The 27,445-nt window shown below is 41.7% G+C and overlaps 2 protein-coding genes across 2 annotated transcripts in view; one reads left to right on the top strand and one right to left on the bottom strand.

The window, feature by feature from the left end:
* The window catches only part of CNST (consortin, connexin sorting protein), a 121,414-nt gene extending 118,730 nt beyond the window's left edge, over positions 1–2,684 (bottom strand). The window contains exon 1 of the mRNA XM_006897740.1: positions 2,550–2,684. The gene's annotated coding sequence lies outside the window, so the exon portion shown is untranslated. The remainder of the gene's footprint in view (positions 1–2,549) is intronic.
* A 359-nt stretch (positions 2,685–3,043) lies between these two features.
* TFB2M (transcription factor B2, mitochondrial) lies at positions 3,044–26,488 on the top strand. The gene is made up of 8 exons (XM_006897757.1): positions 3,044–3,344; positions 3,927–4,015; positions 10,809–10,962; positions 11,680–11,828; positions 13,839–13,928; positions 16,540–16,602; positions 23,095–23,255; positions 26,311–26,488. The coding sequence occupies exons 1-8, from the start codon at positions 3,044–3,046 to the stop codon at positions 26,486–26,488; spliced, it is 1,185 nt and encodes a 394-aa protein (XP_006897819.1).
* Positions 26,489–27,445: the final 957 nt, after the last annotated feature.

Here is a 27,445-nt window from a genome sequence, read left to right as displayed (position 1 = left end):
GCAGGAGAGGAAGGCCCTCTATGAGGTGGATTGATTCAGTGACTGGGATAATTGGGATGGGAGTATCAGAGACAGTGCGATTGGCACAGGACAAAGCGGAGTTTAGGGCTGTTGTACATAGGGTCACTATGAGTCGCAAGCGACTCGACAGCACATAACAACAACAAAAACATTTCATTTGAAATGATTAAAGATAGTACAGGATGTAAAATTACACCTGTTAATAAAATTAAGTGGAAAATACATAAACCAACATTTTTATAATACTGATTCTAAGGTTTACTTTCATAAGGAAATGAACTTCCTTTTCTTCTTTTCTGGGATCTGTAGCTCAGGATATTAAAGGGTAATCTACTTCAGCATCAGACCTCTCTAATGCCACTGACTCCTTGCTGACCTTCCACTGGGCTCCCGAAGCTGTAAATCTCTTAGGAGGAGACTGCCATGTTTATCCTATAGAGCCTCTGGTGAATTTGAACTGCCAGAGAGTGGCAGACTCTGGCTTAGCAGCAAGGCTCCCTCAGGAGTAAGCCACGAGGGTTCCTAAAATAGACACCAAGTTTAAACATTTTAGTCCCAAACTCTACTGCCTCTGATTCTTTACTGACTCAGTGTAACCCCCCATTGGATCCCAAGGCCGTAAATCTTTCTAAGAAGACTTTCTCCCAAGGAGAGGCTGGTGGATAGAAGATACAGACCAGCCCAGTAAGTTACACACTAACCCTCCAGGGCTCCTCAGTGTTTCACTTGGTATTTCCCAACTACTGTTGCCATTTGATAGCCAAAGGGGAAAAGCTGTATTTTCCCCTTCCCATCCAATTTAATTGAAAACGTAATAAAAATAATCAGCAAAATCAGTTTGCTTTGCCACCAATTTAAAGAAAGATAATTGCACTTCAAAGGGCCAGAAATAGAACAGAATGCAAAACCACACCTATTAAGAAAATAAAGTGGCAAGGATATAAACCAAGTTTTCATAATGTTGAGTCTAAGGTTGACCTTTACAGGGAAATTAACATTCCCCACCCCTTCATTTCTAGCACCTGGGACCTCAGAAAATCAGTGTAAGCTTCTACCTCTATTATTCAAGCACCTTTAACAGCCAACAAACACATCTAATAGCTCAAAGAAAGAGAAACACACAGTCTCCTTTCAAAAACAGAAGAAAAGGACAATCACCACTCAAAAGCAGAAGATTCATTTCTCTAGAGCTGACTAAGCTACCTCTGGTCCACAGCTGTTATGAAAGCATGCTTTAAAGTAGGCATATTTTGAAGGTGAGAAAGCCAATTACAATCTACCATGAGTGAATTATGCTCTTCCTCTATTCTAAGACATTATTCTGCTTTAATGGATTTTAAAATATTTAGGATTCCAGGGCTCTTGGGAGAGAAATTTAGTATTTTTTTTAAATAGTTAAGACCAATGGGAGCAACGGCTACGGGAAAAATGCTTTTTCAGGTGTTCACAGGATGCACAAACCAGTTCAAGAAGACTGTCAATGAAGAAATTGTATAGGGAAAAAGAAATTAAGAACAATGACCCCAAGTTTTCCAAAAGACTTAATCCAAAAACATTTAAAAACAAAACAAAACCACACACACACACACAAATCACCACTAAAAAAAAAAATCTACTAGTAACTTTCTATAGTGCCCTACCCAATTTTTAGTTCTAGAAAGGCCATACTAAGATACTAATTTTAAGTTTCCCAGCTGGGAAGGCTCTTAGGACTTCCATGTGTCAGGTGACACATTCCAGAGTACCCAGCGCACTTAAAATGTTCAGTGACGTTCCCAGTACAGTAAGCAGAAAGGATTGTATATATTTCAAAGCAGAGAGTTGACTGGGCTGCAATTTTCTACTTTGGTGGACACCAATCGGTGCAGCTCTTTTTTGAAAACAATCCTTACACATAGAAATTACCTTTTAAGAATCGGGTCTTCTTATATTACTCAAAAGGTAAAAAGACTGCCAACATTCCCGTTGGACCATCTGTGGATTGGTCTTTTAAAATGCATCCCACAAAACTACTGGATTGTCTAAGTTAACACAGGGAATAACACTCGCTTTCTAAAAGTCTTAATCCTCTAGGTGTAAAGAACCATCGAATACACGCGCGGAGTGGAAATAAAAAAAGCTAACTAGTGGCTCAGAGACAGGAAAGGAGAAGAGACAATCAAGGTGGGGAAGGAGGAGAGGGTATGGAGAGATCAAATAAAACCCAAGCAACCAGAGTGAAGAAGAGGTGCAGCGAATGGGATGGGGAAGAAGAGTCACGGGAGAAGCAGCGGGCTCGAACCCCAGTCCCCGGAGCAAGGAGCAGCCGGGACGGTGCGCGGGCACCGATGGCTGTGGCCGCAGAAACATGAAAACAGGAGCCCGGACCGGGCTCGAGCGCCACCTCCCCGGGGCAGAGGCGCTGGAGGACAGAGGCGGCGCTGCCGCAGGAGGACAGGCAGGAGGAGGAGCGAGGGTCTTCCGAAGGGACAGCTACCTCGGCCGCCACCCGCGGGTCCCCTGCATCTCCTGCATCCTCCTCTTCTCACCTGGGAAACGGAGACGAAAGGAGGGCTACGGCCGGCCTCCGGGTCCATCCCCTGCCCCACTCGCTGACATGGCGGCCCCTGAGCTGTCACCGAGCTCGCCCAGGTCTCCTGAGGCCCCGGCGGAGGAGACACCTCTCGCTTCCCGCCCCGCCTTCCTGCGCGTACCCCTCCCGGCTGGAGCTCTGTGGCCGGCGGCCCGCGACCGCGGGCATAGAGCGTTGGCGGCTAGAGAGGACGCGCAGGCCGGCGGACTACCATAGAGTAGCATGCGAACACAGCCCACGCCTCGTCCCGCCACTCACAATCCTCCGGCGGCCGAGTCGGGGCGGAAGAGGAAGTGAGGCCGAAAGGCCCTTCGGCGTGGTGGTGCGCATGCGAAGTCTTTGATGTTTATTTCCGCCCTCCTTCTGGCTGCCTGGCAAAGTTGCACGTGGGTTGTCAGGCACGGGTTTCACCGAGGTAGCGGCCTTGAATGATCTTTGTGATTGCCAAGCATGTGGGTCCCAATGGCGGCGCTTTCTGCGCGTCTGACCCTCTCCGCCGTGACCGGCGCTGGAGCCTTGTGCATTTTGGGACCCAGAGTTGTGAGGCGGAAGGAGTGTTCGGAGGCCCTGCGCAGGGCCTTGTCTGATTCGAGGCCGCAGCCCTTGCCTTCTCCGGTGGAATCGTCTCCGGTACACAGGTGTCGCCTGGAGCACAAGCGTTATATAACCAGCAGGAAGTTGGCTGGGATCTTAGCACTTTTATTGCAGGAGAAGCAAAATACTCCCCAGGTTGTCCTGGAATGCAACCCAGGTGAGCCCAACCGGACTGTCATTTCTTGGGCGTTAGGCATTTCTGCTGATTTTAATGACCGGGGGCGTGGGGAAAGGGGTGGCGCAGCTTGCAAAATTACCCTTTCTTTCCGTCGGCACACTTGCAGAGCGTGCCCACAACATGTCCTTGTGTGATCTGTGTTGTAATCGTAATGCCGCTGTATTTATGTAAAGCATGCTCTTAGGTCTCGTCTCCTCAAAAGACCTTTAAGTTCGACGCCCATTTTATTTTTAGGTGTATCGCCTATATTAGGATGTCTAATGACATTTTAAGGGGCGGATTTGACAGTATCTTTGATATTTATAACATCCGATACCTTATAAGAGGTAGGCTAGAGAAAGCTGGCTGGTTAATTTTTCTTCGGAGAAGTAAGAAACATTGTGAGATTTGGAACCACAGGTAGAATGGATTCAAATCCAACCTAATAGTTTAAGAGTTACAATGACTCTTAAAATCTGATAATTTGTGTAAGACACTCGATGAAAAGTTTGAGTCAAGTATTCCTGAAATAGATTCCATTTTCTTGCAAATAAACTTTCTTTTTCCGTCTTAACGTACTAGGTCCTGGAATCCTGACCCAGGCATTACTTGAAACGGGGGCCAGAGTGATTGCACTCGAAAGTGAGAGAACCTTTATTCCACATTTGGAGGTAAATGACTTCGTGGTGTTTTGTGGGTTTTTTTAAAAAATTATTTTCTAAGGATTGATTGATTGTTCAGTCACTCTATTTGAATAGGTTAGGATTTAGTAGGCTTAATTGAATTTAAAATAGGACTTATTTTTATAGAATGCTTTCTAGGGATCATATCTCTTTTTTTTAGTATTTTAATGATAGTTTATAAAGAACTTGGATTTCCATTCATTCATTGTTGTACATTTTCCTCCCTGTCTCCCTGCCCCCTCCCGCCAGTCAGCTTTTTTCTTTGGAAAAAAAAGTCGTTTCATTAGTATATACTCCCCTTCCCCCTCCCCCACCACTTTACTATGCAACTCTTATTCTGGACTCTTGTCATGCCAATAATACCTAATCATATATTCCTTTTAAAGAGTTCTCTTCTCTGTTTCAATGCCATGTACATTATGTATTCCCTCTTTTCTGTTTTCGCGCAACCCCCATACCAGTCCTGTTATATAATAGTGGCACTATACAGTATTTGTCTTTTTGTGACTGAGATATTTCACTCTGCATAATGTCCTCCAGGGTCACCCATTTTGTATAGTATTTTGTGAGTTCTTTGTTTTTCAGTGCTGCATAATGCATTGTGTGAATATACCACAGCTTCTCTATGTAATCATTTGTTGATGGGCACTTGGGTTGTTTCCATCTCTTTGCTATTGTCAACAGTGAGCAATAAACATGGGCATGCATGCGTCTGTTAGGGTGGCAGTTCTGGTTTCTTTAAGGTATATTCCCAGTAGTGCAATTGCTGGGTCAGATGGTATTTCTTTTTTTTTTTTTTAATTTTAGATGGTATTTCTTATTTCCAACTTTTTGAGAAAGTGTCATACTGCCTTCCAGAGTGGCTGTACTATGTTACAATCCCACCAACAGTGATTAAGGGTTCCAGTTTCTCTGTAACCTCGCCAGCATTTGATGTTTGCTGTTCTATTAAATTTTGCTATTCTTACTGAGGTGAGATGATATCTTAGTTGTTTTGATTTGCATCTCTCTTAGAGCGAGGGATTTTGAACATTTCTTCATGTGTTTGTTCACCATATGAATATCGTCTTTAGTGAAGTGTCTGTTCATATCCTGTGTCCGTTTTTCAATAAGGTTGTTTACCTTTATCCTGTGTGCTGCTCGAGTGTTCTATAAATTCTAAATATAAATCCCTTTTCTGACATGTTGTTAAATGCCAATGAGTTGTAGGCCACTCATAGCTACCCTATGAACAAAATACCTGAACACTTACAATATTTTCATCCTTTCTCCAGGTTCATAGGGTTTCTGGAGGCAGGCTATTTTGGAAGTAGATGCCACTCCTGCTTCCAAGTTTGTTTTTCTTGGGGAGCTCCACCAAACACTGTCTATCATGGCTGACCATTATCGCATTTTACACATCAGTGTCACAGTCAACCACAGGTTACCTCTGTACAGCAAGTGGACAGACCAGGGTTATACGGCCTAGAAGAATGTTTCACCAAAAACAATTAAAACGAGGCCTGAGGGCTACTGATTAAAGTCACCCACCTTTGAGTTGGTAGCATCACTTTTTGTCCCCTAGGCCATCTGAGCTCTCTCTCTCTGTTACTGTTGTTGTTAAGTGCCATCGAGTCATAGATGGCTCATAGTGACATTATGAACAAAAGACCTGAACACTTGTCTAACTTTCATTCTTTCTCCAGGTTCATAGGGTTTCCGAAGGCAAGCTATTTCATGTCATTACCAAATATTTTTTCCTAGTCTGTGGCTTCCCTTTTCACCCTGTTGGAGAAGTTTTTGGATGTGCATAGGGATTTGCTTCTTAGAAGGTCCCGTTCATCTATTTCATCCTCTCCTGGTTGTAGATGCAGCTCGGCTTCTTACCAGAAGACCACTACACCGCCCTTAAGACATCATCCAGAGGCATTTTTAAAAAAAAAAAAAAAAATAGTATTTTTATAGAGAAGAATTGAAAATGGAAAAAACCTGAAAACAACCTGTTGACATTCAGTCAATTCTGACACATTCTGCCTCGTAGTACATGCTGGGTGGGAGCTCGCGGGCTCTGGGGCAGGAGTGCACACTGGGGACAGGAGTGTGCACTCGGATAGGAGTGGCACACTACAGTTACTACTCAGGGTCTCCAGGGCTGTCATTTTATGGCAGTAAACTGCCATGTCTTTATTCCTTCACCGGGTTTGTACTTTCAACCTTTTGGTTAGCAGCCAAGCATTTTACCACTAGGTATAATTGTTATGGAAACATTACCAGTTAGAAACTTTATGGAACCACACTGCCACGTCTTGCAGCTGGTCAATTTGAACTCTGAGCCCTTTGGTAGGCAGCCAAGCACCTGTATGCCAGTTTCAAGTCCAGGATGACAACAAAAAGTGTACAAATGCTATTTTCTTATCTTTTTGACAGTTTTGTTTATTTTGGGTGACAGCAAGGAAAGGGTTTCAGGGATCTCACCAGGTTATTAATAGACTCAAGACCTTGAGATGGGATTTAGTAAACGTGATGGTGTTGGATGCTGTCAAGTCAAGTTAATTTAGTTTTCAGATCAGACCACCGTGACTTGATAGTAGTACAACCCCATGGGATTTTCTCACAGATGATAAAATCTTTCTCCTCAGGAGCTACCGAGTGTGCTCACCAGCCTATTGAGGGTGTTAGTTGTCAAGTCATCCACAACTCAGGACAACTCTCTGACCAGCTAATTGGAAGTTTGCCCTATCCTATGCCTTCCTCATAATCTCGGATGTGCTCAAGCCCATTCTTACAGTCTCTGAGTTGGTTCATCTTGTTGAGAATATTGTGCTCTTTCTCTGATTCTCTGCCTTTCCCAGCATGATGGCAGTCTGGAGGATTTCCTTAAAAATAATCCAAAATCCAGTTCTCTGTCATCCTTATTCATTGTCCAACTTTTCAGATGCATAGCAAGCAATTGAGCACACCATGGCTTGGATCTAGTGCCACTTAGTCTTTAAACTGACATCCTTGCTCTTTAGCACATTGAAGAAGTCCTTGACAGCAGATTTTTCCCAGTGCAACGAATCTTTGGGTTTCTTCACTGCTGTTACTGTGAGCGTTGGTTGTGGAGCCAGTAGCTTCAGTCTGTCTCATGAGGCTCACCCTCTGAGTCGCAGTACATTACTTACCTATTGTGCTACCCGGGCTCCTTTTTGTAGGTGACAGAAATGAGGCTGGAAATTCAATGAATTTTGTATTTTCCATTACCTATTCATTGCAAATACTCCTTTTAAAAGCCACAACGATGACTTTACACATGGATCTCACCTGATGGGCTGCAAAGGAATCAGATTAACTCCACTTGTGGAAGAAATTGTTGGAGAAGCTCTGTATAGGCAGTCAAACCTAGGCCAGGAGTAGACTGTCTCTCAGATCAGCAATTACTCATACAAGTTCAAATTCAGGCCAAAGAAAATGAAAATAAGTCCACAGGAACCTATATATGATATTGAATCAATTCCATCTGAGTTTCAAGATCATCTTAAGAATAGGTTTAAAAATAAATAAAAGAATATGAGTCCCATATCAGATATGTCATTACCAAATATTTTTTCCCAGTCTGTGGGTTTCCTTTTTACCCTGTTGAAGAAGTTTTTTTGATGTGCATACCGATTCAGTTCTTAAAAGGTCCCATTTGTCAGTTTTATTCTCTCCTGGTTGTAGGTATTTTGTAGTTTTAAATTTTATTTCTCTTTGCTTTCCTCTGTTCCTTTTTACTTGGTTTTGAACCCTCCAATCAGAAGCATCCTATATCTAGGATTGATGGTCATCACACTTGTCATAAGCCACTTTCACTTCTTTCTCTCCATCACATACCAGAGAGTGTCTGGGACAAATAGCCCTCCATAAATATTTGCTGAACAAGTAAGTGGATTCTTGAAAATAGAAATAAATACTGAAAAGCCATCAAATTGTGCAAATCTGCTAGATTATATCCAAGTACTATAGTACTTGTTGGTCCTTTTTAGCTTTCAAATTTCTTTCAGAAATTTCTTTTTATGGCACCCTGCAAAGAAATGAAACTTGGGGAGGACAGTTTAAAGACGTACTCAGAGGGAGCTCTGGTGGCCTAGTGGCAATAAGGTGCACTACAATCCCAGAGGCGTGCAGATCGAATCCACCAGATGCTCTGCTGGAGAAGGAGGGACAGTCTCCTCCTGTACCAGTCAGATCCAATTTGACAGTGTACACACTTAGAAAAGGGGAAAAAAAGACGTACTCAGGGACATGCAGATCATGTGAAGAGCTAGGTTCCAGAGCAGGGTCCTGTCTGTATGATTCGTGTTTGTGTCTGTGATGCTATCAAGTCTTTTCCATTTCCTACACAGCTTTTGGTTAAAATTAATATGTAAGAGTCCCAAATCTTAATCTCTGGTATATTTAGCTTTCAGAATCTAAACTTGACTATTTATGCTGATATGCTTTCATTTGCAATGATTAATTCTGTTTTCATTTTCCACTGACCAGAATTTTAATGATATAGGTGTGTGTCTACATGCACACATTCTTTATCTATGAACTTTTTTGTTTTGTGAAAATGCAATTCAGTCATACTGTCAGATTTTTAAAAAGTTGTTCTTTTGTAGTTCAGAGCATTTTAAGGCTTAACAGGGATACTTCGAAGAGTGGAGAAGTTAATGGTACATGCAGTGACTGGTCAGAGGCTAAACAGAAGGTCAGCAGTTCAATCCTGTAGACACTCAGCAACAAAGATGGCCATTGATGTCTGTAAAGACTCCCAACTTGGAAATCCTATGGGACACTTCTGCTATGTTAACATGAAGTAAAAACATGAATTTCCCACCAGTGAGGATCAGAGTATTTTTTACATTTCAGCAGTGAAATATAGTTATTCTCCCCATTCTATCATTATCATAATTTTATTTGTATCATTAAAAAGGCAAATCTTTTTCCTCTTTAATATCAGAAAGCTGGACAATGACTAGGGATGATAGAAGGAGAGATGATGCCTTTGAGCTGTGGTGCTGGAGAAGAGTATTGAATATACTATGAACAGCTGGGAGAGCAAAGAGGTTCATCCTGGAGGGGGTGAAACCAGTCTGTTCCTTGGAGGCAAGGATTCTGAAGCTTTGTCTGACATACTTTGACATGTTGCAAGGAGATACCAGTCCTTGGAGAGGGATGTCATGCTTGGGAGGGTGGAGGGGACAGCACAGGAGGGTAAGACCCTTGATGAGGTGGATTGATTCAGTGACTGGGGTACTGGGGGTCATGTGTCAGAGACAATAAGGTTGACACAGGGTAGAGCAGGGTTTAGGGCTGTTGTACATATTACCACTATGAGTTGCAGGTGACTCTGTAGCCCATAACAACATGAATGTAAAGTTCTAAAAGTGTGTAGTTTTAGTAATGTAAAGTTCACAGAGTCTGTAACTAATACTTACTCCCACTCCTAGGCAGCTCTAGTGCTGCTATTGTTGTGTACCGTTGGGTTAGATTAACCAATGACTCACCCTCCAGCAGATTTTCAGATGCAGTTAATCATATGGGAGGGGATTGCCCATCTTTCTCCTTTGGAGAAGCTGGTTGATTGGAACCACATGTCTTCAGGAGTGCCATGCAGCTGCTTATATCAGTAAGCAACCAGAGCGCCCTATAAGATAAGCCAATAGACTAAGGCTTCTTCCAGTGGACAAGGCACTGCCCTTACACAGATGCCTCTTTCTCTAAAAAAGGCAAATTTTAAAAGTGAGGGGGAAATGAAGACTGTGCAATGACCTAACAGATCAGGTAGATCACAGCTTCCTGCTTGAGCCCAGATGTGGCTGCAGAACGTTTGCCAGTGCTTCAGGAATCAGCTGGTGAGCAAGCATGAGTGTTACGAAGCTGTGGAGAACATTAAATGGAGGAGAAGGGAAACTTTATTAGCTTTTACCTGTTCATCGTTTGGAAGTGGTGGTGGTGGTGTTGGGTTTTGGGTTGGTTTTCTTTTTTTAGTGATAAGATTATCTTTCTTCGCTTGTTGTAAATTTTTACTTCTCTTGTTACATATTGGACTGTGGTGTTAATATTTTCTCAGTACCTGTATTTTATTGGATATAGTCTTTGCAATTACGTGCTATGCATCAGAGAGTTGGACAGTGAATAGCGATGATAGAAAGAGAATTGATGCCTTTGAGCTGTGGTGCAGGAGAAGAGTGTTGAATATACCATGGACTGCTAGGAGAACAAACAGGTTTGACCTGGAGAGGGTGAAGCCAGAATGCTCCTTGGAGTCAAGGATTCTGAAGCTTCGTCTGACATACTTTGGGCGTGTTGCAAGGAGGGACTGGTCCTTGGAGACGGACATCATGTTTGGCAGAATGGGGAGGCGGCAAAGGAGAGGAAGACCCTCGATGAGATGGATCGATTCTGTGAGTGGAGTGGTGGGAATGAATGTGTTTGAGACAGCAAGTTTGGCACAGGATAGAACGGCGTTTAGGGCTCTTGTACATAGGGTCGCTATGAGTCGCAAACGACTCGATGGCACAACAGCAACAACAACCTGTATTGGGGTGATAGTAGATCTTTGAATTGTTCCAAAGTGAATAGGGAGTTCATTGCTAACCTGGAGACTGCTAACCTGTCTGGTGGTTCACATCCTGCAGCGGCTCTGCAGGACAGAGCGGGGAAGTCTCCTCTGCACTTCACAGCAGAGGAACGCCCACTGGGACCAGCTGTGGGTCGGTTCTATCTAGAGGTCAGTGAGCTAGTGAAACTACAAAGAACTGACATTGCTTAACATGTTGTCTCTTTCTCTCTTTAGTCCCTAGGAAAACAACACCATGGGAAACTTGATGTGGTCCACTGTGACTTCTTTAAAATGGACCCTCAGAATAGTGGTCTCGTGAAACCACCCGTTGTGCTTTCCCAGACGCTTTTCCATGATCTGGAAATAGAGGGGTTCCCTTGGTCAGCAGGTAATTTTTGTCACTCATGAGGGCACATGCCTGTGACTTGGCAGTTCTCCCTCAGCACAGCGGGGTTTTTGTTTTGGGTGTTTTATTTTTAGTTCCCCCTCTCGAGGGACTTCCACATTTCTGGAGGGACTGCAGTACCAGGTAGGTAGGTGAAGTGGACGGAGCCAGCTCCTAGTCCATCTCCTCATCCCCAAAATCCACTTACTACATTGTCCTCGGATAGAGGACACAGATACTAAACTGATAAGAAAAAAAGCTAGTGAGATGGTAGCCAAAGGCCAAGAAATAGTAGTCCAGCTGGTGTGTTGAAGAGCTTTGTGTACAGTTGATAGTGCACACCTTCGAAACAGGTCTCTGAAGTTGAATGTGACATCTCCTCACCTGGCGGAAATAATGAGAGCAAGTTCCATCTCAGAGAGAGTTGTTTAGGTTTGGTTTGCCTTGGAGTAAGCTAAAGGAATAGAAATTGTCAGCTTGGTTTGGTACAATAAAGTATGGGCATAGGTTGAGTGGACGTAGTAATAAGTTAATGACATCAATTAAGGTAGATTAATGATATAAGGTCTGTAAATGATTACATGTAAATTTCCAATTTTTTAAAAAATTTAATACTAAAAACTAAGAAAAAGTTTCTCTTTTTTAAAAAACACAATCTGACCATAGGAATAAAAGGGTAAAGAACTTTATTCAGATATTTTTGTTTGTATTCTTAAACAGGTATTCCTTTAAAAGTATTTGGAATTTTCCCCATGAAAAATGAAAAAAAAGCACTTTGGAAACTCATCTATAGCCTGTATTCCTGTACTTCTATATATAGATATGGACGAGTAGAACTAAATATGTTTATTAGCGAAAAAGAATACCAGGTAGGTTTACTAACTAATATATAATAAGTTTTCTGTTATTTTTGTTTCTTTCATCTATACTTACTTCATTCCATGTAATGAACATTTTAAAAAGTTTTTTTTTTTAAAGCTCCTATAATTTTTCTCTGAGTAGCCTTCCTTAATCTGTCTGATTTATTATAGCACTCATGTCATTTGAGAATACCACTTGAAATTTCTGTAGAACCATGTTTAGACTCTGCTTTCTCCTCTCTTCATGAGTTCTGGTGGCGTAGTCTGTGAAGAGTTCAACCCAGAGGCTTCCCACTTCTTTGATGGTTCAAATCCACCAGCAGCTCTGCAGGAGAAAAATGGCAGTCTCCTCTTCTGTGATTTACAGCCCCAAGCCCACTGGCAGGGCACACTGAGTTGGAACCAACTCCACAGCAATGACAGTTTTACTCTCTTTTGTTGCTGAGTGGTGAACACACTTAGTGTACTCATCTGTACCAAAAGGCTGGCAGTTTGATTCCTCCTTGAGGCAGTTGGCATACCACGAAGTCTTCTGCTGCAAAATCAGCTGTTGAAAAGCCATTAAAACACACATCGTGTCACTGTGAATTGATGTCAAGTTGGTGGCAGTTAGCTTATTATTTATTAATTTTATGCAATGAAATAATCTCTTGAAGTACTTTTCACTGCCTTAAAATTCTCATTCTCGTTCTGCCTGGAATGTTTCATAAAACTAACCTGCAAATGTGACACAGCAGGAATTACTAATTAGTTGTTTATAAGGTAGTGGAGGCTTTGGATAAGGGCAGGAAGGAGTGAATTACGCACCAGATCCAGATAGTAAGAAAATGGGACTGACCTTAAAAGAAGCAGAGTGGCCAAAAGCTGGTGGCCATCCGTGCTGTATGTGAATGAAGGAAGGAGAAATAAGAAATGGTTCATCAGGTTTCATTTTGCTTTTAGGAAAAGACTCCAGTTACCTAGCCTGCTTTTGCCTTTTCACCTCTCTCTACTGCCCTCATTCCTGGGATAACCACTTCCTCATTTTACATGTTGCTTAATCAACTCGTGGCTCAAAACGTAATAGGTCCCCCATAAGCATGTTTTACCACATCCTCCAGCGGAAGCTTGCTGCTGCACTGGTTAAGCTAACCAAAACCTTGGGTGGTTTGGACCCAGCAGCCCCTCCTCTGAAGAAGACGTAGCAGTGCGTGTCCCTTCAGCTTGCAGCCCTGTCAACACCGTGGGGCACTTCTGCCATGTCCTGCAGGGTTGCTGCGAGTTGAGATTGGCATAGTTTTGGTTTTGTTCTACACAGAAGGTATCACAAGCTAATGTTTTTTTCTAGCCTATGATGAGCCCTGGAAATACAGTAACTCATGCAGCTGACACTGCATCCACCACTGCTCCCTGGCACGATGCTGGATGATCTATGAGGATTTACAGCCTCAAAAACCCCATTCCTTCCATAGGGTTCCCCTTATATGGAATTGACTCCAGGGCAGTGGGTTTGTGTTTTGGTTTATGGGTTGCAAGAGCCACAAAGGCAGGGATTATTTCTTTTTATTTATTTACTTTCAAAACTAAATGATGATATTTTTGCCTTGATAGATGAGATTATTAAGGAAACTCAGCCACCACCTACATAACATCTTAAGTGTGTTGTTGTTGTTGTTATTGTTATGTACTGTCAAGTTGGAACCAACCATTGCTGACCCTCCAGCGGGTTTTCTGAGGCCGTAAATCACGTGGGAGGAGATTGCCCATCCTTCTCCCATGGGGCAGCTGGTGGATTCGAGCCGTGTGCCTTTGGGATTGTAGTGTACTTTCTTACCACTAGGCTACCAGTGTACATGATAAATTCTCAACCTGGAAATTTAAGACTCTTGTCCTTACATCAGTTAAGGTTACAATTTTTCATGTGTATTTCTCATTTTGTTTACTTAGGATACTAGTTATTACTAAGATATTACCATTAACATTTGTTTTTGAGTGATTAAAATTGTATTTGATACTTAAAAAAGTGTCTTTATTTATTAGAAACTAATGGCAAAACCCACGGATGGAAACTTGTATCAAGTATTAAGTGTGCTGTGGCAAGTGGCCTGTAACATCAGGCTTCTGCACATGGTGAGTAGAGCCCTTCAGGTCTGTGAGAGAAAGCGGCCTTGGCTTTTTAGATGGTGACATTGCTATGACCTGTAAGTGAAAAAAGATACACGAATAGAAAGTTAATTTTATCATTTCCCCCACAGTCTAATGGTTATTGTTATATAATAGGTCAGTGTAATGGTGTGCTGAGTTTTTTTTCCAGTTATGAAAACACTGTTGATTACAGCTGTGCCATTGCTTAGGGTGGTGGAGAGTTGATGCAGGCTCGGCAGCCACCACTTCACTCAACACAGGCAAACCTCTTCCACCCCCAGGAAGACCCTTGCGGTGTTAAGAGCACTACAGTTCCACAAGGAGATGGTTCTATTAGTAACACAGATGACGTAGTGGAGTTAGCAGCTAATTCACTTTTAAACAAGTTAATCAGGTAGTCCTTAGTAGAGTCCATCCATCGAGTCCAAGTCTTACAGAAGCATCCAACCTCTCAACTCTTTTCACAAAAACATTTGAAGAACTGTGGCTAGAGGAAGGGTTGCTAAAAGGAATCTGTTCAGTGGAGTTTATTAGACCATCCAAGACCCAAGAAATGGATCTCCCTGGGGTGTCAGCACGTCCACCCCAGAACCTCATAGCACAGAGTAAGTCTGGACAGGAATGACAGCTTCTTATGTCTAGCCAGTGCTAAGAAGAGTCAGTGCCTTGAAATGATGTCCACGGTGCCTCTACCTGACTCCTGCCTCTGAACGTACTCTGCAAGCTGGCTGTGGGGTTGAGCAAATGGGGAAATTTTTGTGGATGTTCGAGTAACGTATGCCATTTGAAGGAATTGAATTCCAAGGGGTAGTGAGATCATGAAGCAGATTATAATTGACACTCCTGGGCCTGTCCTAGATTGGTGTTTCAAGTGAAGATTAATTGCTTTGACCAGGATCTGTGTGTTTGTTATGGATGAAGGATGATTGACGCCAGGGATTTTGAGATCAAAGCATTCGTATTCCAGGAGCTTTGTGCTCTGGATGTGAGGAACCTCACGTGGAGGTTGCTCTTCTCTGCAAACTCAGGCAGTTTGCTGAAAGGATTATTCCTGAACCTAATGTTATGCTAGAAAGGGTGAAACCATGCTGCTCCTTGGATGCAAGGATTCTGAAGCTTCATGTGACATCCTTTGGGCATTTTATAAGGAGGGACCAGTCCTTGGAGAGGGACGTCATGCTTGGGAGAGTGGAGGGACATCGCAGGAGAAGAAGACCCTTGATGAGATGGATCAATTCAGTGACTGGGGTAATGGGGGTAGGTGTGTTGGAGATAGTGAGGTTGACTCAGAATAGAGCAGGGTTTAGAGATGTTGTATATAGAGTCACTATGAGTTGCAAGTGACTCGACAGCACATAACAGCAACATCGTCAAGTTACACAGAAGACCCTGAACAGCATACAACAGTATTTATTATGCATTGTGTGAGAACAGGAAAGACATAGCTAACCCTGTGCAACATTTATGGTGGCATCACCATTGGCCAGGAAAACTCTTCCTCCAGACTCTCAAAAATGCCAAATGGCTGACTAGGGAGATGATGCAGGATGGACACCTGTGTCTTTGTTATGCAGAGAGCTGACTATGGACAGGTGTGCATCGATCATCCAGAGATTTTGAGATGGGAAAGAGAAAGTTCTTTTAACTGCCAGTGTCTGTGCTCAAGGGGTGTGTGCCTAAGTCAGGCTATTGAGGAACAATATACATAGAACTAAACTCTGTCTTTTTGAGTATATTTATCAACAAGTTTTGATTAACAGACACAATCATGTAACAACCACACAAACCAACTGCCAGAACATTCCCGTCTCCCTCACGTGTTCCCTTGTGCTTCTTTGTAGGCTGTGTCCTCCTCCCCACACTTGACCCCTGGTAGCCAGTGATCTGATTTATGTCTCTATAGTTTTGTTTCCTCTTATCCATGTCGTATGAATGAAATCATCTCCTAGGGAGCCTTTTCTTTTTTACTTTCTCCATTAACCATGAATCGATTTTACGATTCATCAGCATTTTTACATTATCTGGACTAAATAGTGTATCTTTGAATTGTTTTAACATTCGTTCAACCATTCATGAGTTGATAGAGTTTTATACTGTTTGCAGTTTGGTGCTGTGTTTTTAATAAAGCCAGAATAAACAACAGCGTCTGCTCATTGTGAAATCAGTAACATGTGAAAAAAGGCAGTGAAAGCAAAGAACAAGAAATGAAATTTTTATTTTTAATCACTACATTTCTACCCCAAAGAGGTGACTACTGACATTGGAACATATTTTCAATCATTTTTGTTCCCTGTTCTTTTTTCTTTATATTAGTTAGTACCATGTTTTGTTTCGTAATTAATTGTAAGCTGGCTTTATACTTCATTGTAGAACATTTCCCTTTTTATTTGCTTTTGTTAAAAAATTTATGTGACCCTCTTTCAGTGACTGTTTCTGTGTGTTCTAGTGTATTTCTTTAGGCAAGATAAGACTTGTCTAATAGAAATAAAATGCATGCCACAGGTATATGCTAATATTTATTTTTAGTAGCAATAATTTGGGGCACTTTGACCAAATTAACTAAAAAGAAATATTCTTTCTTTCTCCTTCCCTGTAGGAGCCTTGGTCATCGTTTGACCTGTACACCCAAAATGGGCAGCTGCATAAAATCAAGAGCAAGGTGAGAGGAAACACTTTTCTTCATTTTCCTTAAGATCATCAGGTGTTCTGTGATCATCTAAATTTGATTTTGGAATACCTCACTCAGTCAGGGCCGTCGAGTCTGAGCCGAGTCACAGCTGATGCTCCAGCAGGTTTTTCAGGCTGTAATCAGATGAGAGGAGATTTCCGATCTTCCTCCTCTGGAGCGGCTGGTGCATTCCAGCCACGAGAAAGGTGCTCCCTTTGGGTCAGCAGCACCTGTCCTGTAACCAGTCCAGCAGGCTTCCCTTTAGAATAGTTCATGTCCTTTAATGGAGCTCTGGTGGAGGAGTGAGCCGTGTGTCTGTGTGCTTGTTCCACTGAATCTACCAGTCAGCTCCCAAGGAGAAAGCTGAGCAGTTTCCTCCTGTGAATATCGACGGCTTCAGAGATCAGAACCCAGAGGAGAGTGACTGTGCGTCAGAAGCTGCTAGATAGCGATGAATTTGGTCTGGATTTGCTTTAATGCTCTTTGAATGCATGCTGCTGCGTTCAGACACTGGGGATGGCCGCCCAGCATGATAAATGCATTTGCTCTCACTGAACTGTGCACGTAGAAGGGTTGACTTAGCAAATGTGTGATTTGTATTATCTTTTACTAAATTGACATGTTAGATGGATCTTGGCAGAAAGCAGAGAGTACCAGAGGAATATCTATCTGTGTTTCATTGACTATGCAAAGGCGTTTGACTGTGTGGATCACAACAAGCTGTGGCTGACTCTAAGAAGAATGGGAATCCCAGAACATTTCATTGTGCTTATGCCAAACCTGTACCCGGACCATGAGTCATCAGAACAGGACAAGGAGACTCTACATGGTTCAAAATCAAGAAGGGGGTCTGTCAGGGATGTGTTCTGTCTCCATACTTTTTTAGTCTGTATGCAGAACAGATCATCTGAGCCGCTGGGCTATACGAGGAGGAATGTGGCATCAGGATTGTTGGGAGAATCAGCAACAACCTACGTTACGCAGATGGCACAACCCTGCTTGCTGAAACTGAGGAGGACCTGATGCGTTTGCTGCAGAAGGTCAAGGACTGCAGCCTTCAATACAGATTGAAGCTCAGTATCAGGAATACAAAGATTCTCACCACTGGGCCAATTGGCAGCATCAGTATGGATGGTGAAGAGATTGGGATAGTTAACAGTTTTAGTTTACTTGGCTCCACAGTCAGCACTCTTGGTAACAGCAGCCAGGAAATCAGGAGATGAATTGCATTGGGAAAGTCAGCTGTGAGGGACCTCTCAAGAGTACTAAAGTGCAACAGCATCAGGCTGGAGGCTAAGGTGCGCCTGATCCGGGCCATAGTCTTCGCAGTTACATACTATACATCGAAGAGTTGGACAGTGACTAGGGATGATAGAAAGAGAATTGATGACTTTGAGCTGTGGTGCTAGAGAAGAGTATTGAGTATACCATGGACTGCTAGAACAAACGGGTTTGTCCTGGGGAGAATAAAGCCGGAATGGTCCTTGGAGTCAAGGATTCTGAAGCTTTGTCTGACATACTTTGGCCATGTTGCAGTGAGGGCACAGTCCTTGGAGAAGGACATCATGTTTGGGAGAGTGGAGGGACGGTGCAGGAGAGGAAGATCCTCGATGAGATGGATCGATTCTGTGATTGGGGTAGTGGGAGTGAGTGTGTCGGAGATGGTGAGGTTGGCACAGGATAGAGCAGGGTTTAGGGCTCTTGTACATAGGGTTGCTGTGTGTCGCAAGCGACTTGACGGTACATGACAACAACAACAACAAATTGACATCATATTAGGCAAGAATTGTATTTTTTTCAGCTATTAGACAGTGGAGTCTAGCACTGTATTGTTCTGTTGTTGTGTGACATTGAGCAGACTACAGCTCATATCCACTGTATGAACAGCAGTTTGGGACCTGGGCCTATCCTGCGCTGTTCACAGTCTCTACCAGCCCACTGCTGTACTCAGTGTGTCCGTCCAGCTCACTGAGTATTGTCTGCTCTCCGAGCCTCTCCTTTGTCCAGCATGGTGTCTTGTCTATTATTATTATTGTTGTTATTATTATTATTATTATTATTATTATTTTGTGTGTGTATGCACTGTCAAATTAGATCTCACTGGTACAGGAGGAGATTGTCCCTCCTTCTCCAGCAAAGCATCTTGTGGATTTGAACCGGGTACCTCTGGGATTTCAGTGCAGCTTCTTGCCACTAGGCTGTCAGAGCTCCCTTCAGCATGATGTCTTTTTTCAAGGACATGCCCAAAATATGTACAATGAAGTTTCACCATCCTAACCTCCTGGTTACACTTCTTCTGAGACAGGGTTGTGTTTGTCATTTTGGCAGGCCAGGGATATTCAGTACTCTTCTCCACTATCACAACTCAAAGGCCTGGATCCTTCTCTCATCCTTAGTCATTGTCCAACTTTCAGATGTATAGAAAGCAATTGAAAAATAAAAATACCATGGCTTGAATCATGTACACCTTAGTTTGTAAACTGACATCCTTACTCTGTAGAACTTGAGAAAGGTCATTGATAGCAGGTTTTGCCAAGGCAGCACATGCTACTACCATGGATGTTGATTGTGGACTCAAATAAAATTAAACCACTGACAACTTCAGGTGGGTTGCCCCCCCCCGATCTGTTATGTTGTCTATTGAGCTAGTGGGAGGATTTTTGTTTTTTTGATCTTGAGATGTAACCCATACTGAAGGTTGCAGTCTTTCATCTTTTGCGGTATCTGCTTCGGGTCTTCCTCACTTTCTGTAAGCACAGTATAAGGCTTAAGCTTTTTATCTCTTTTGAAATAAAGATATGTCTTGAATTTGGAAAAGAATAATTAGTACTTTAATATTTAACTAATTTGATAAACTAAAAGTGGAATTTTATACTTTTCTGCTTGTAACAGTGTTGCTTGCGTGGTTGAATTCCAGGAAAAAAGCACCATAACTCAAAAACATCAATTCTCTTCTGTCATTCCTACTCATTGTCCAGCTTCCTGATATATAGCATGCAATTGCAAAGACCATGGCCTAGATCAGGTGTACCTTAGTCTCCAGATTGACATTATTGCTCTTCAGTACTCTGGAGATGTCCCTGATAGCTAGGATGAGAAAATATCTCATTGCTTTGATTACCATGTATGTGATAGCTAGTAAGGTCAAGTATTTCTTCAGATGTTTGTTTGCCATCTGAATGTCTTCTCTGGTGATATATATTGTCAGTTCCTCTGCTTAATTTACAATGGGGTTAAGTTGTTTTTAAATGCCATGAAGTCATCTGTAATTCATAGCCACCCTAGGATCAATGGATCTGAACCTTGCCCTTTCTTATGCCATCATAATCATCTCTGCTATATTTGAGCTAACTGTTACCATCATTGTGTTAGGCCAACTCATTGAGGGCCTTCTGTCCTTTACTGACCCTCCACCTTTCCAAGTTGGATGCCCTTTTCCAAGGACTAGGCCTTCGTAATAATCTGTCTGAGAGGAAGTTTTACTCTCCTTGCTACTAAGGAGCACACGGCTTCCACCTTTTCCAAGACTTGCTTGTTCCTTTGGTGGTCGATAGAACATACAGTATTTTTTTTCCCGCACCACAACTTAATAGCATTGATTCTTCTGCCATCCTTTTGGATTGTTCAACTTCCAGTTGTATAGCAAGTGATTGAAAAGACTGTGGTTTGAATCAGGCACAACTTGGTCTTTAAACTGATGTCATTGTTCTTCAGCACTTTGGACAGATCCCCAACAGCCATCTTTCCCAGTGCAGTAGACCTTCTGTTTTTCTGGTTGCTGGTACCCAGGGTGTTGACTGTGGATCCAAGTAAGATGAAATTGTTGACAATTTCTATCTCTTCTACATCTATTATGATGTTGGACTTAAGATATTTTCTTAATGAGAAGATAAAGATTCAAAAAGTAGAGATAGGGAGCTCAGGCGGGGTTGTCTGTGTTGAGTTGTGCTGCTAACCCAGAGGCCCATCCTCTCTGGTGTTTTGAATCCACCAGTGACTCCTTGGGAGAAAGATTGGCAGTTTCCTCCTGTATGATTTACAGCCTTCAAAAAACCTACTTGAGGCCTGTAACATCAGACAGAATGAGAGGATGCAGCCTAGGCAGGCCGGAGTCGCTGCCATCAACAGTAACCAGTGCAAACTTGTCCACCAGACCACCAGAAGCATATGAAAAAGCAGAGCGGCTCATTTAAGGGAAAGCATGGAGAAGGCAGCCTTCCCACCACTGCTTGCAAGCAGAGGGACTCGGAAATCATGCAGCTGAAGCAGAAAAAGACAAGAAGGAGGAATCCAAAGAGCTGTGTGACTTCGTGTCCAGCCCTCCTACCCTTCGCTGTGTCCCTCAACCAGGCCCACCATGCTGGCCTTTCTTCCTGTAGTGCTTACAGGTCCAGCTCCAATGCCATTCCTTCAGCCCTGAGTCTGCAGCAAGGCTTTTTGGTGCTCTCTTCCCGTCAGGTAGCCCCTCCTCCTCTGGGCCACATAAGGGAGTGAGGGGGTTACCCCTTCCCAGTGTATTTTATTCCTGTGAGGCTCACCCCAAAGTATTAAAAGTAGCTTTGTAAAAAAACCACAAAACCACATACACTGCTAAAGGTTCAGCTATGAATCAGTTCTGAAATGAAAACATGAGTTTGAATTAGAGGTAGGGATAAAGATCAAATAATCAAATGTCATACTTCATTAGAGAATTGTATTCAAATATACACACATGTATCTTTGCTAGCAGTGTGTTAGTTTCTGTGGAAGCACTTCGGGATTTTTAACAGTTTTTTAGAACCTATTTTTATATCCATGTATGATATTTGAGATATTAAACTTTTTTGGAAGCCATACTTTTATGCTATTAGTGGAATTTTACAAGTGATCATTCAGTTAAATATATATTCTAGACATCAGAACGCTTTCATGTTGCTTTTTGAAGTCACTTCCAAAAGGCTCGTTAACAGCAGCATTTAGAACTTGGCAATTCAGAGATCATCTACTGATCAGTAATTACTAAATTTTTCAGAGTGTATTACGTTCATTTTTTACCAACTGAGATTTTCTATTTTCAGGTTAATATATCTTCTATAAATACTGTTTTATGTTTCAAAATAAAGTAAATAAGGGATTTCTACCTGATTTGTGAGGGAGTTCTGGTTGTTTAGTGGTGAGGAATCGCACTGCCAACAAAGACAAACGGCTTGAATCCAGCTGCTCCACAGGAGAAAGGTGGGCAGTCTCCTCTCATGAGATTTACTGTTTCTGAACACCTGCCGGAAGGCCGCTTCGGGGTTGCTTCTAACTTGACAGTACACAACAGCAACCTTATTTGTGAAAATTTAAAAGGATTCACACATATCTAAAGGGTAATTTTTGCAGGAATGACATTTTACTCTTATATCCGCTCGTAGTGTTTATTTCAGTCTGTACCATATCCTATCCCAGAGCAAGGGCTGACGGGCTTTTTCTGTGTAGAGTCAGGTAGTAAATATATCAAGAGCTACATATATTCTGTTTTATATTCTCATTCTTGGGATTGAAAAGTCCATTCAAAAATCTAAAAATCATTGTGTTGAATATTTAACAAATCCATTTAGCCCTCTCATTTGATTTATACATACTTTATTTCTTTTTGGCACTTTTAAGATGAGCAGTGTAATGATCAGATATTTGCTTATCTACATGGATATTTATATATGCTTTATGTAAAATTGTTTTTTAAATTTTTTCAGTTTTTCTAGAATGCTTAATAATGATCTACTGTTAGTAGTATTAAAAAAAAAAGAATAAAGTTATTTAATAAGTTCAAACAAAATTATAAAAATTAGTTGAATCTGTCATGATACTTCCTGACAGTCTGGTGGTGAAGATCTTTTTTTTCTTGATATTGAGGTCAATCTATACTGAAGACTGTAGTCCTTGACCTTCTGCAGCAAATACTTCAAGTCCTCCTTAGTTTTGCAAGCACGGTTGTGTCATCTGCATAACACAGATCACTGATGATTCTTCCTCCAGTCTTGATGCCACGTTCTTCTTCAAAAAGTCCAGCTTCTGGAATGATCTGAATGAATGTCACTATTTCAGCGATTCTTGTTTAAGACCCAAAGTGTCTGAGTCACAGGACTATATTACTGATACCACAGCCAGCAGCCTGTTGTTGGTTCCTTTTGCCCCTGCCCCCGTGGGTGATGTGGTCTCCGTTCAGTGGTCTCCATGCAGGTTTACCTTGCAGATGAATAACACAGGGTTGGGGAATCCATGTCTGACAGGACACCTAAAACAGGCCTATTCAATGTCCCAAGGAGAGACAGCCACCTTGAGAAATGACCAAAATGGAGCAACACACTCAGGAATGGCACACAGTGCTCCCAGGGTCACTGGTAATCGTCCCTTCTATCAGGAAACATGAATGAATGAGGGAAGGAAGAAGTGTGTGAGGATACAGCAATTGTTCTGGCAGCATTCATGACTAACACAATTTCTTTTTCTCTTCTCCAGGAATTAGCAGAACTAATACAGCAAAACCTGTATTTTGTTCAAATGACTCCTCGTAAAGCTTTATTTACAGAAAACTTAACACCTGTTAACTACGAGGTGTTTTTTCACATGTTAAAGCAGTGTTTTGTGAAACGCAATGCCAATCTAGTTGACCATTTACAGTAAGTAAAAAGAATAAAGTGAAAGTAGCAATTTAAAGTGAGAATTCTTTTTTATGTTAACTATATTTTTAAAAATATTTTCTTTTATATTGGTTTGCATACAAAATTCATACACATTATGTTTCATAGTTCCCTTCATTTACATTGTGTTTCATACAATCACTCCCATACATTGTGTTTTATAAACTTAATCCTCATTGAATTATGCCCACAATAACTGTCTTTTCAGGTCCGAATTAGATTTTTCCCATTTCCTTTACCCTCCCTCCTTTCATCCATCAAATTGTATGACCCTATGATTTCCCCCCTGCCCATTCCCACCCCTCTGCTCCCACCCCTTATCCTCTTGAATCCCCATACGTGTTTTACTAGTTATCCTTCTGTTTTTACAAAAAATGGTTTTATGAGACAGAGGTTACTCAGTATAATGCTCTCCTGTCCCTCCCAAGTTATTGTAGTAGTTCTTTAAATCATTGCTCCTGAGTGCTACATAGTACGCCATTGTGTGAATGTACCATCGTTTCTCAGTCCAGTCCATTCTATTACGGTTGGACATTTGGGCTGTTTACATGTTCTTGTGATGGTGAATAATGCTGCTATATTTTCACTCCCATACTTACCCAAAGTAATCTTTCTGGATGTTTTGAGAAAGAAAACAATTCTGTTTTTCACTTAGTCTCCCACTGAGGTTTGGTTTGGTTTTGTTTTTTGGTTTTGATCTCCCACTGAATTTTGTCTTTTCTCCTACCCTGCAAAAAAAAAAAACACCTGGGATATCAGACTGTTTTCTCGCTGTCAGCATAGATTCAAACTAACCTTAAAGAACTAGCTGACTTCCAACAGCAGGGGTCATGAGCCTCAGTGCCCCTGGCTGCTTTCCTGCCATCTGCCTATTGTCAGTCTGAGCCTCTCCTGATGCAAGTAGGGAATACACAGCAAATCATAATACAATAACACTTTTAAGTATTAAGTATTGTCATATTATTATAATAGGATAATACTTATTCTCTTGCCCTGCACCAAACTGTATTTTTCTGTCTAACTCACTCAAAAACTCATTGTAATCAAGTCTTGACGCAAAGCTGACCTCACAGTGGGTTTTCCAAGACTGTAAGTTGCCTGAGCAGAGATTACCCTTCTTTCTCCCGAGCAGCTGCTGGAGGATGGAAACCCCCAGAGAGGGACCGCCTTTGGCTTAGCTGTGCGGCTCCCACAGACAACCCCACCAGAGCTCCCGTTTCTAAAGGAAGAATGATGGAAATTATAACTGCTAATCTGGAGATTATATCCAAATAAGATTTATACACTAGGTCTTATAGTGTACACATCTGGGCATCCTGGTGAGCCTGGTGGTAAGGAGTTACATGGCCAGCCCAAACACATGGGGTTCAAATACACCAGCTGGTTGTGAGAGACAAATGGACAGTCTCTCTCATACAGTTTACAACGCCTGGAAACTCCCGAGGGTGATTCAGCTGTGAGTCGGTTCTGACTCAATGGAACGTAACAACAGCTGTGTACAAGTGTAAAAACTGTGAATTGCAGCCCATAGTCTTTGAAACTCTTATCAGAAGGAGGGCAAAATGTTAAAAATCACTTTTCATTAATTAGATTACTATTTATGATGTACTACTATGAATGAACCGTTGATTTGGCATGCATGCAGAATATTTAAGAATGTAAACAAAAAAATTAAAGTTAAAATGGTACCCTTCTCCCCCCCCCCCCAAGCAAACTGAAAACCTAAGCAATTGTTGTAGACTTGATTTTAACTAACGACATCCTCCACTGAATTTCGAAGGCTGTAGGAAGACTGCCTGTTTTTCTCCACAGAGTGGCTGGTGGGTTCGAACCACCCACTGTTTACTAAGAGAGTGAAAGGATAAGATAATAACAGAAGAATTTTCTAATTAGCAATTTTAGACTGGAATTTTGTGGCAGTATTATGATTGTTTCTGTTGTTTTGTGCTGGCACACAGCTTGAGACTCATAGGAACCCTACACACAGTTGCTCTGAACCCTATCCTATCCCGAGCCAGTGTCACTGTCTCCGTCACACCTATCCCCATTATGATTGCTGTTGTTGTTATGTGCCATTGAGTCGTTTGTGACTCATAGCGACCCTATGTACAACAGCCCTAAACGCTTTTCTATCCTGCTCCAACCTCGCTGTCTTAAACACATTCATTCCCACCACTCCACTCACAGAATTGATCCAACTCATCGAGGGTCTTCCTCTCCTGTGTCGTCCCTCCACTCTCCCAAACATGATGTCCCTCTCCAAGGACCAGTCCCTCTTTGCAATATGCCCAAAGTATGTCAGACGAAGCTTCAGAATCCTTAGACTCCAAGGACCATTCTGGCTTCACCCTCTCCAGGACAAACCTGTTTGTTCTCTAGCAGACCATGGTATATTCAACACTCTTCTCCAGCACCACAACTCAAAGGCATCAGTTCTCTTTCCATCATTCCTATTCACTGTCCAACTCTCCAATCCATAGCATGTTAATTACAGAGATTATAGCCTGGATCAGGCACACCTTAGTCTTCAGTCTGACGTCGTTTAAGAGGCCATTATGATTAGACTATGTTAATGAATTCTGAATTATACTGTATTAGTGGAATTAAGAATATATTAATGCTTAGGTATGCCATTTTCATGACAAATAAGCAAGAAAAGACGAGGAGTGAACATAACTGAGAGCTTGCCTGTAATAAAGCCACTATAAACCAAGCCCACAGCTGTGAAGACACTCATAGCAAACTTCCAGTTTTGGAGCTCTGTCTCATAATGGAAAAAGACTGCCCCTGCGGCACAGCTGATGGTTTTAAATCACACACCTTTTAGTCATGCAACATAGTTGGCAGCATGCTACCAGAGTTGCTTTTAGCATGGAATATATGCAGCTACTAGCATTGAATAATAGAAGTGACATGTTTTCAGCTACATTCTAGAAATTAAGAAGTTCAGATTGGGCTTGGAAGTAAGTTTTGTCTGTATCGGAAGCTGTTATGAAAAAGGACTGATGAGATTATCTTTGTATTTCTTTTGCAGTTCATTAAGTCCAGTTGATGCGATGGATTTGTTATCGAAAATAAGAAAACACAAAAACATGAAAATAACTAATATGTACCCTCTGGACTTTAAACGACTTTTTGAAGCTGTGGAGTGTTCCAGAGGTTATACCTATAAATGGCTATGTAATGACATAATAGAAGACAAAATCATGTAGGGATTTAAACCATCAAGATATTAGCTGGAGAAATTTTTTGGAAATTATGACACAAGTGGAAAAAAGAAGCGAAAGCACTTGTCCTTAAAGAGAAGATAACTTTTGCCCCAAATGGGCAGGTCATTTGTTCTGGACTGTATATCACTGGTATGCTGGATATAATAATGCCTGCTATTTTAATTCACCTTAGAGTTAAATGAAACTTTTAGTTGATTGTGGAGTTGATGAAATGGAATTCTTTGATTGTTTTAAATTCTTGTCTACTAAGAACACTGGTAAGATGCTACCAGATAAAATGTCATTTCATCTTTTTTAGTTAAGCATCTTGCATCATATTATTTTTAATATTCCAGTTTCACTGTTGCTGATTTTTGCATCCTTCTGTGAGGGCAGAAGAGTTTGTACATTATTAAGCTTAGGAAATTAAACTGATAGAAGTGATTTGTTTTCACTTTTTAGTTTCTTATTTAAATTTTAATATGGTTTAAACTTTTTAAAAAATTAAACTTTTTATTGATAAGATTTTTGTGATGCAATTTTTGTGTCTACAAATGCTCAATGAAACAAATTGCACCTGCCTTTTCTGTTTCTGTCATGCATATGTGGTGTACTTTCAGTGAATAACTCCATCTTTGATACTCCAAGTCTTTATTTTGTTCTATAGGTAATATATTAAATGAGCTACATCTAATCTCCCCAGGAAGATTTGTTTGCTCTGGCAACTCTGTAGTAACCAATGCCTCCTATTAGTGAGTGAGGACTTTCTGAGTGAGTCACCCTTAACCAGACCCGCTCTTCTCAACTTTGCTTCTGCTCTCCTTGGTTTCCAGTGCAATATGGCTGGAATTCTGAGTCGTCCTCCTCTTCAAGTTCTACCCTATCATTAGTCAATCTGCTCACTTTCTATTTTTGTATTCAGTCTAGATTGATCCTGAAGAATCTTTTAAGTGGTCTGAA

The sequence above is a fragment of the Elephantulus edwardii genome, unplaced genomic scaffold (assembly GCF_000299155.1).
Source record: "Elephantulus edwardii isolate Elephantulus edwardi_28Jun2011 unplaced genomic scaffold, EleEdw1.0 scaffold00214, whole genome shotgun sequence".
In the NCBI taxonomy this organism is placed as follows: domain Eukaryota; kingdom Metazoa; phylum Chordata; class Mammalia; order Macroscelidea; family Macroscelididae; genus Elephantulus; species Elephantulus edwardii.
This window is presented reverse-complemented; position numbering and strand designations above follow the sequence as displayed.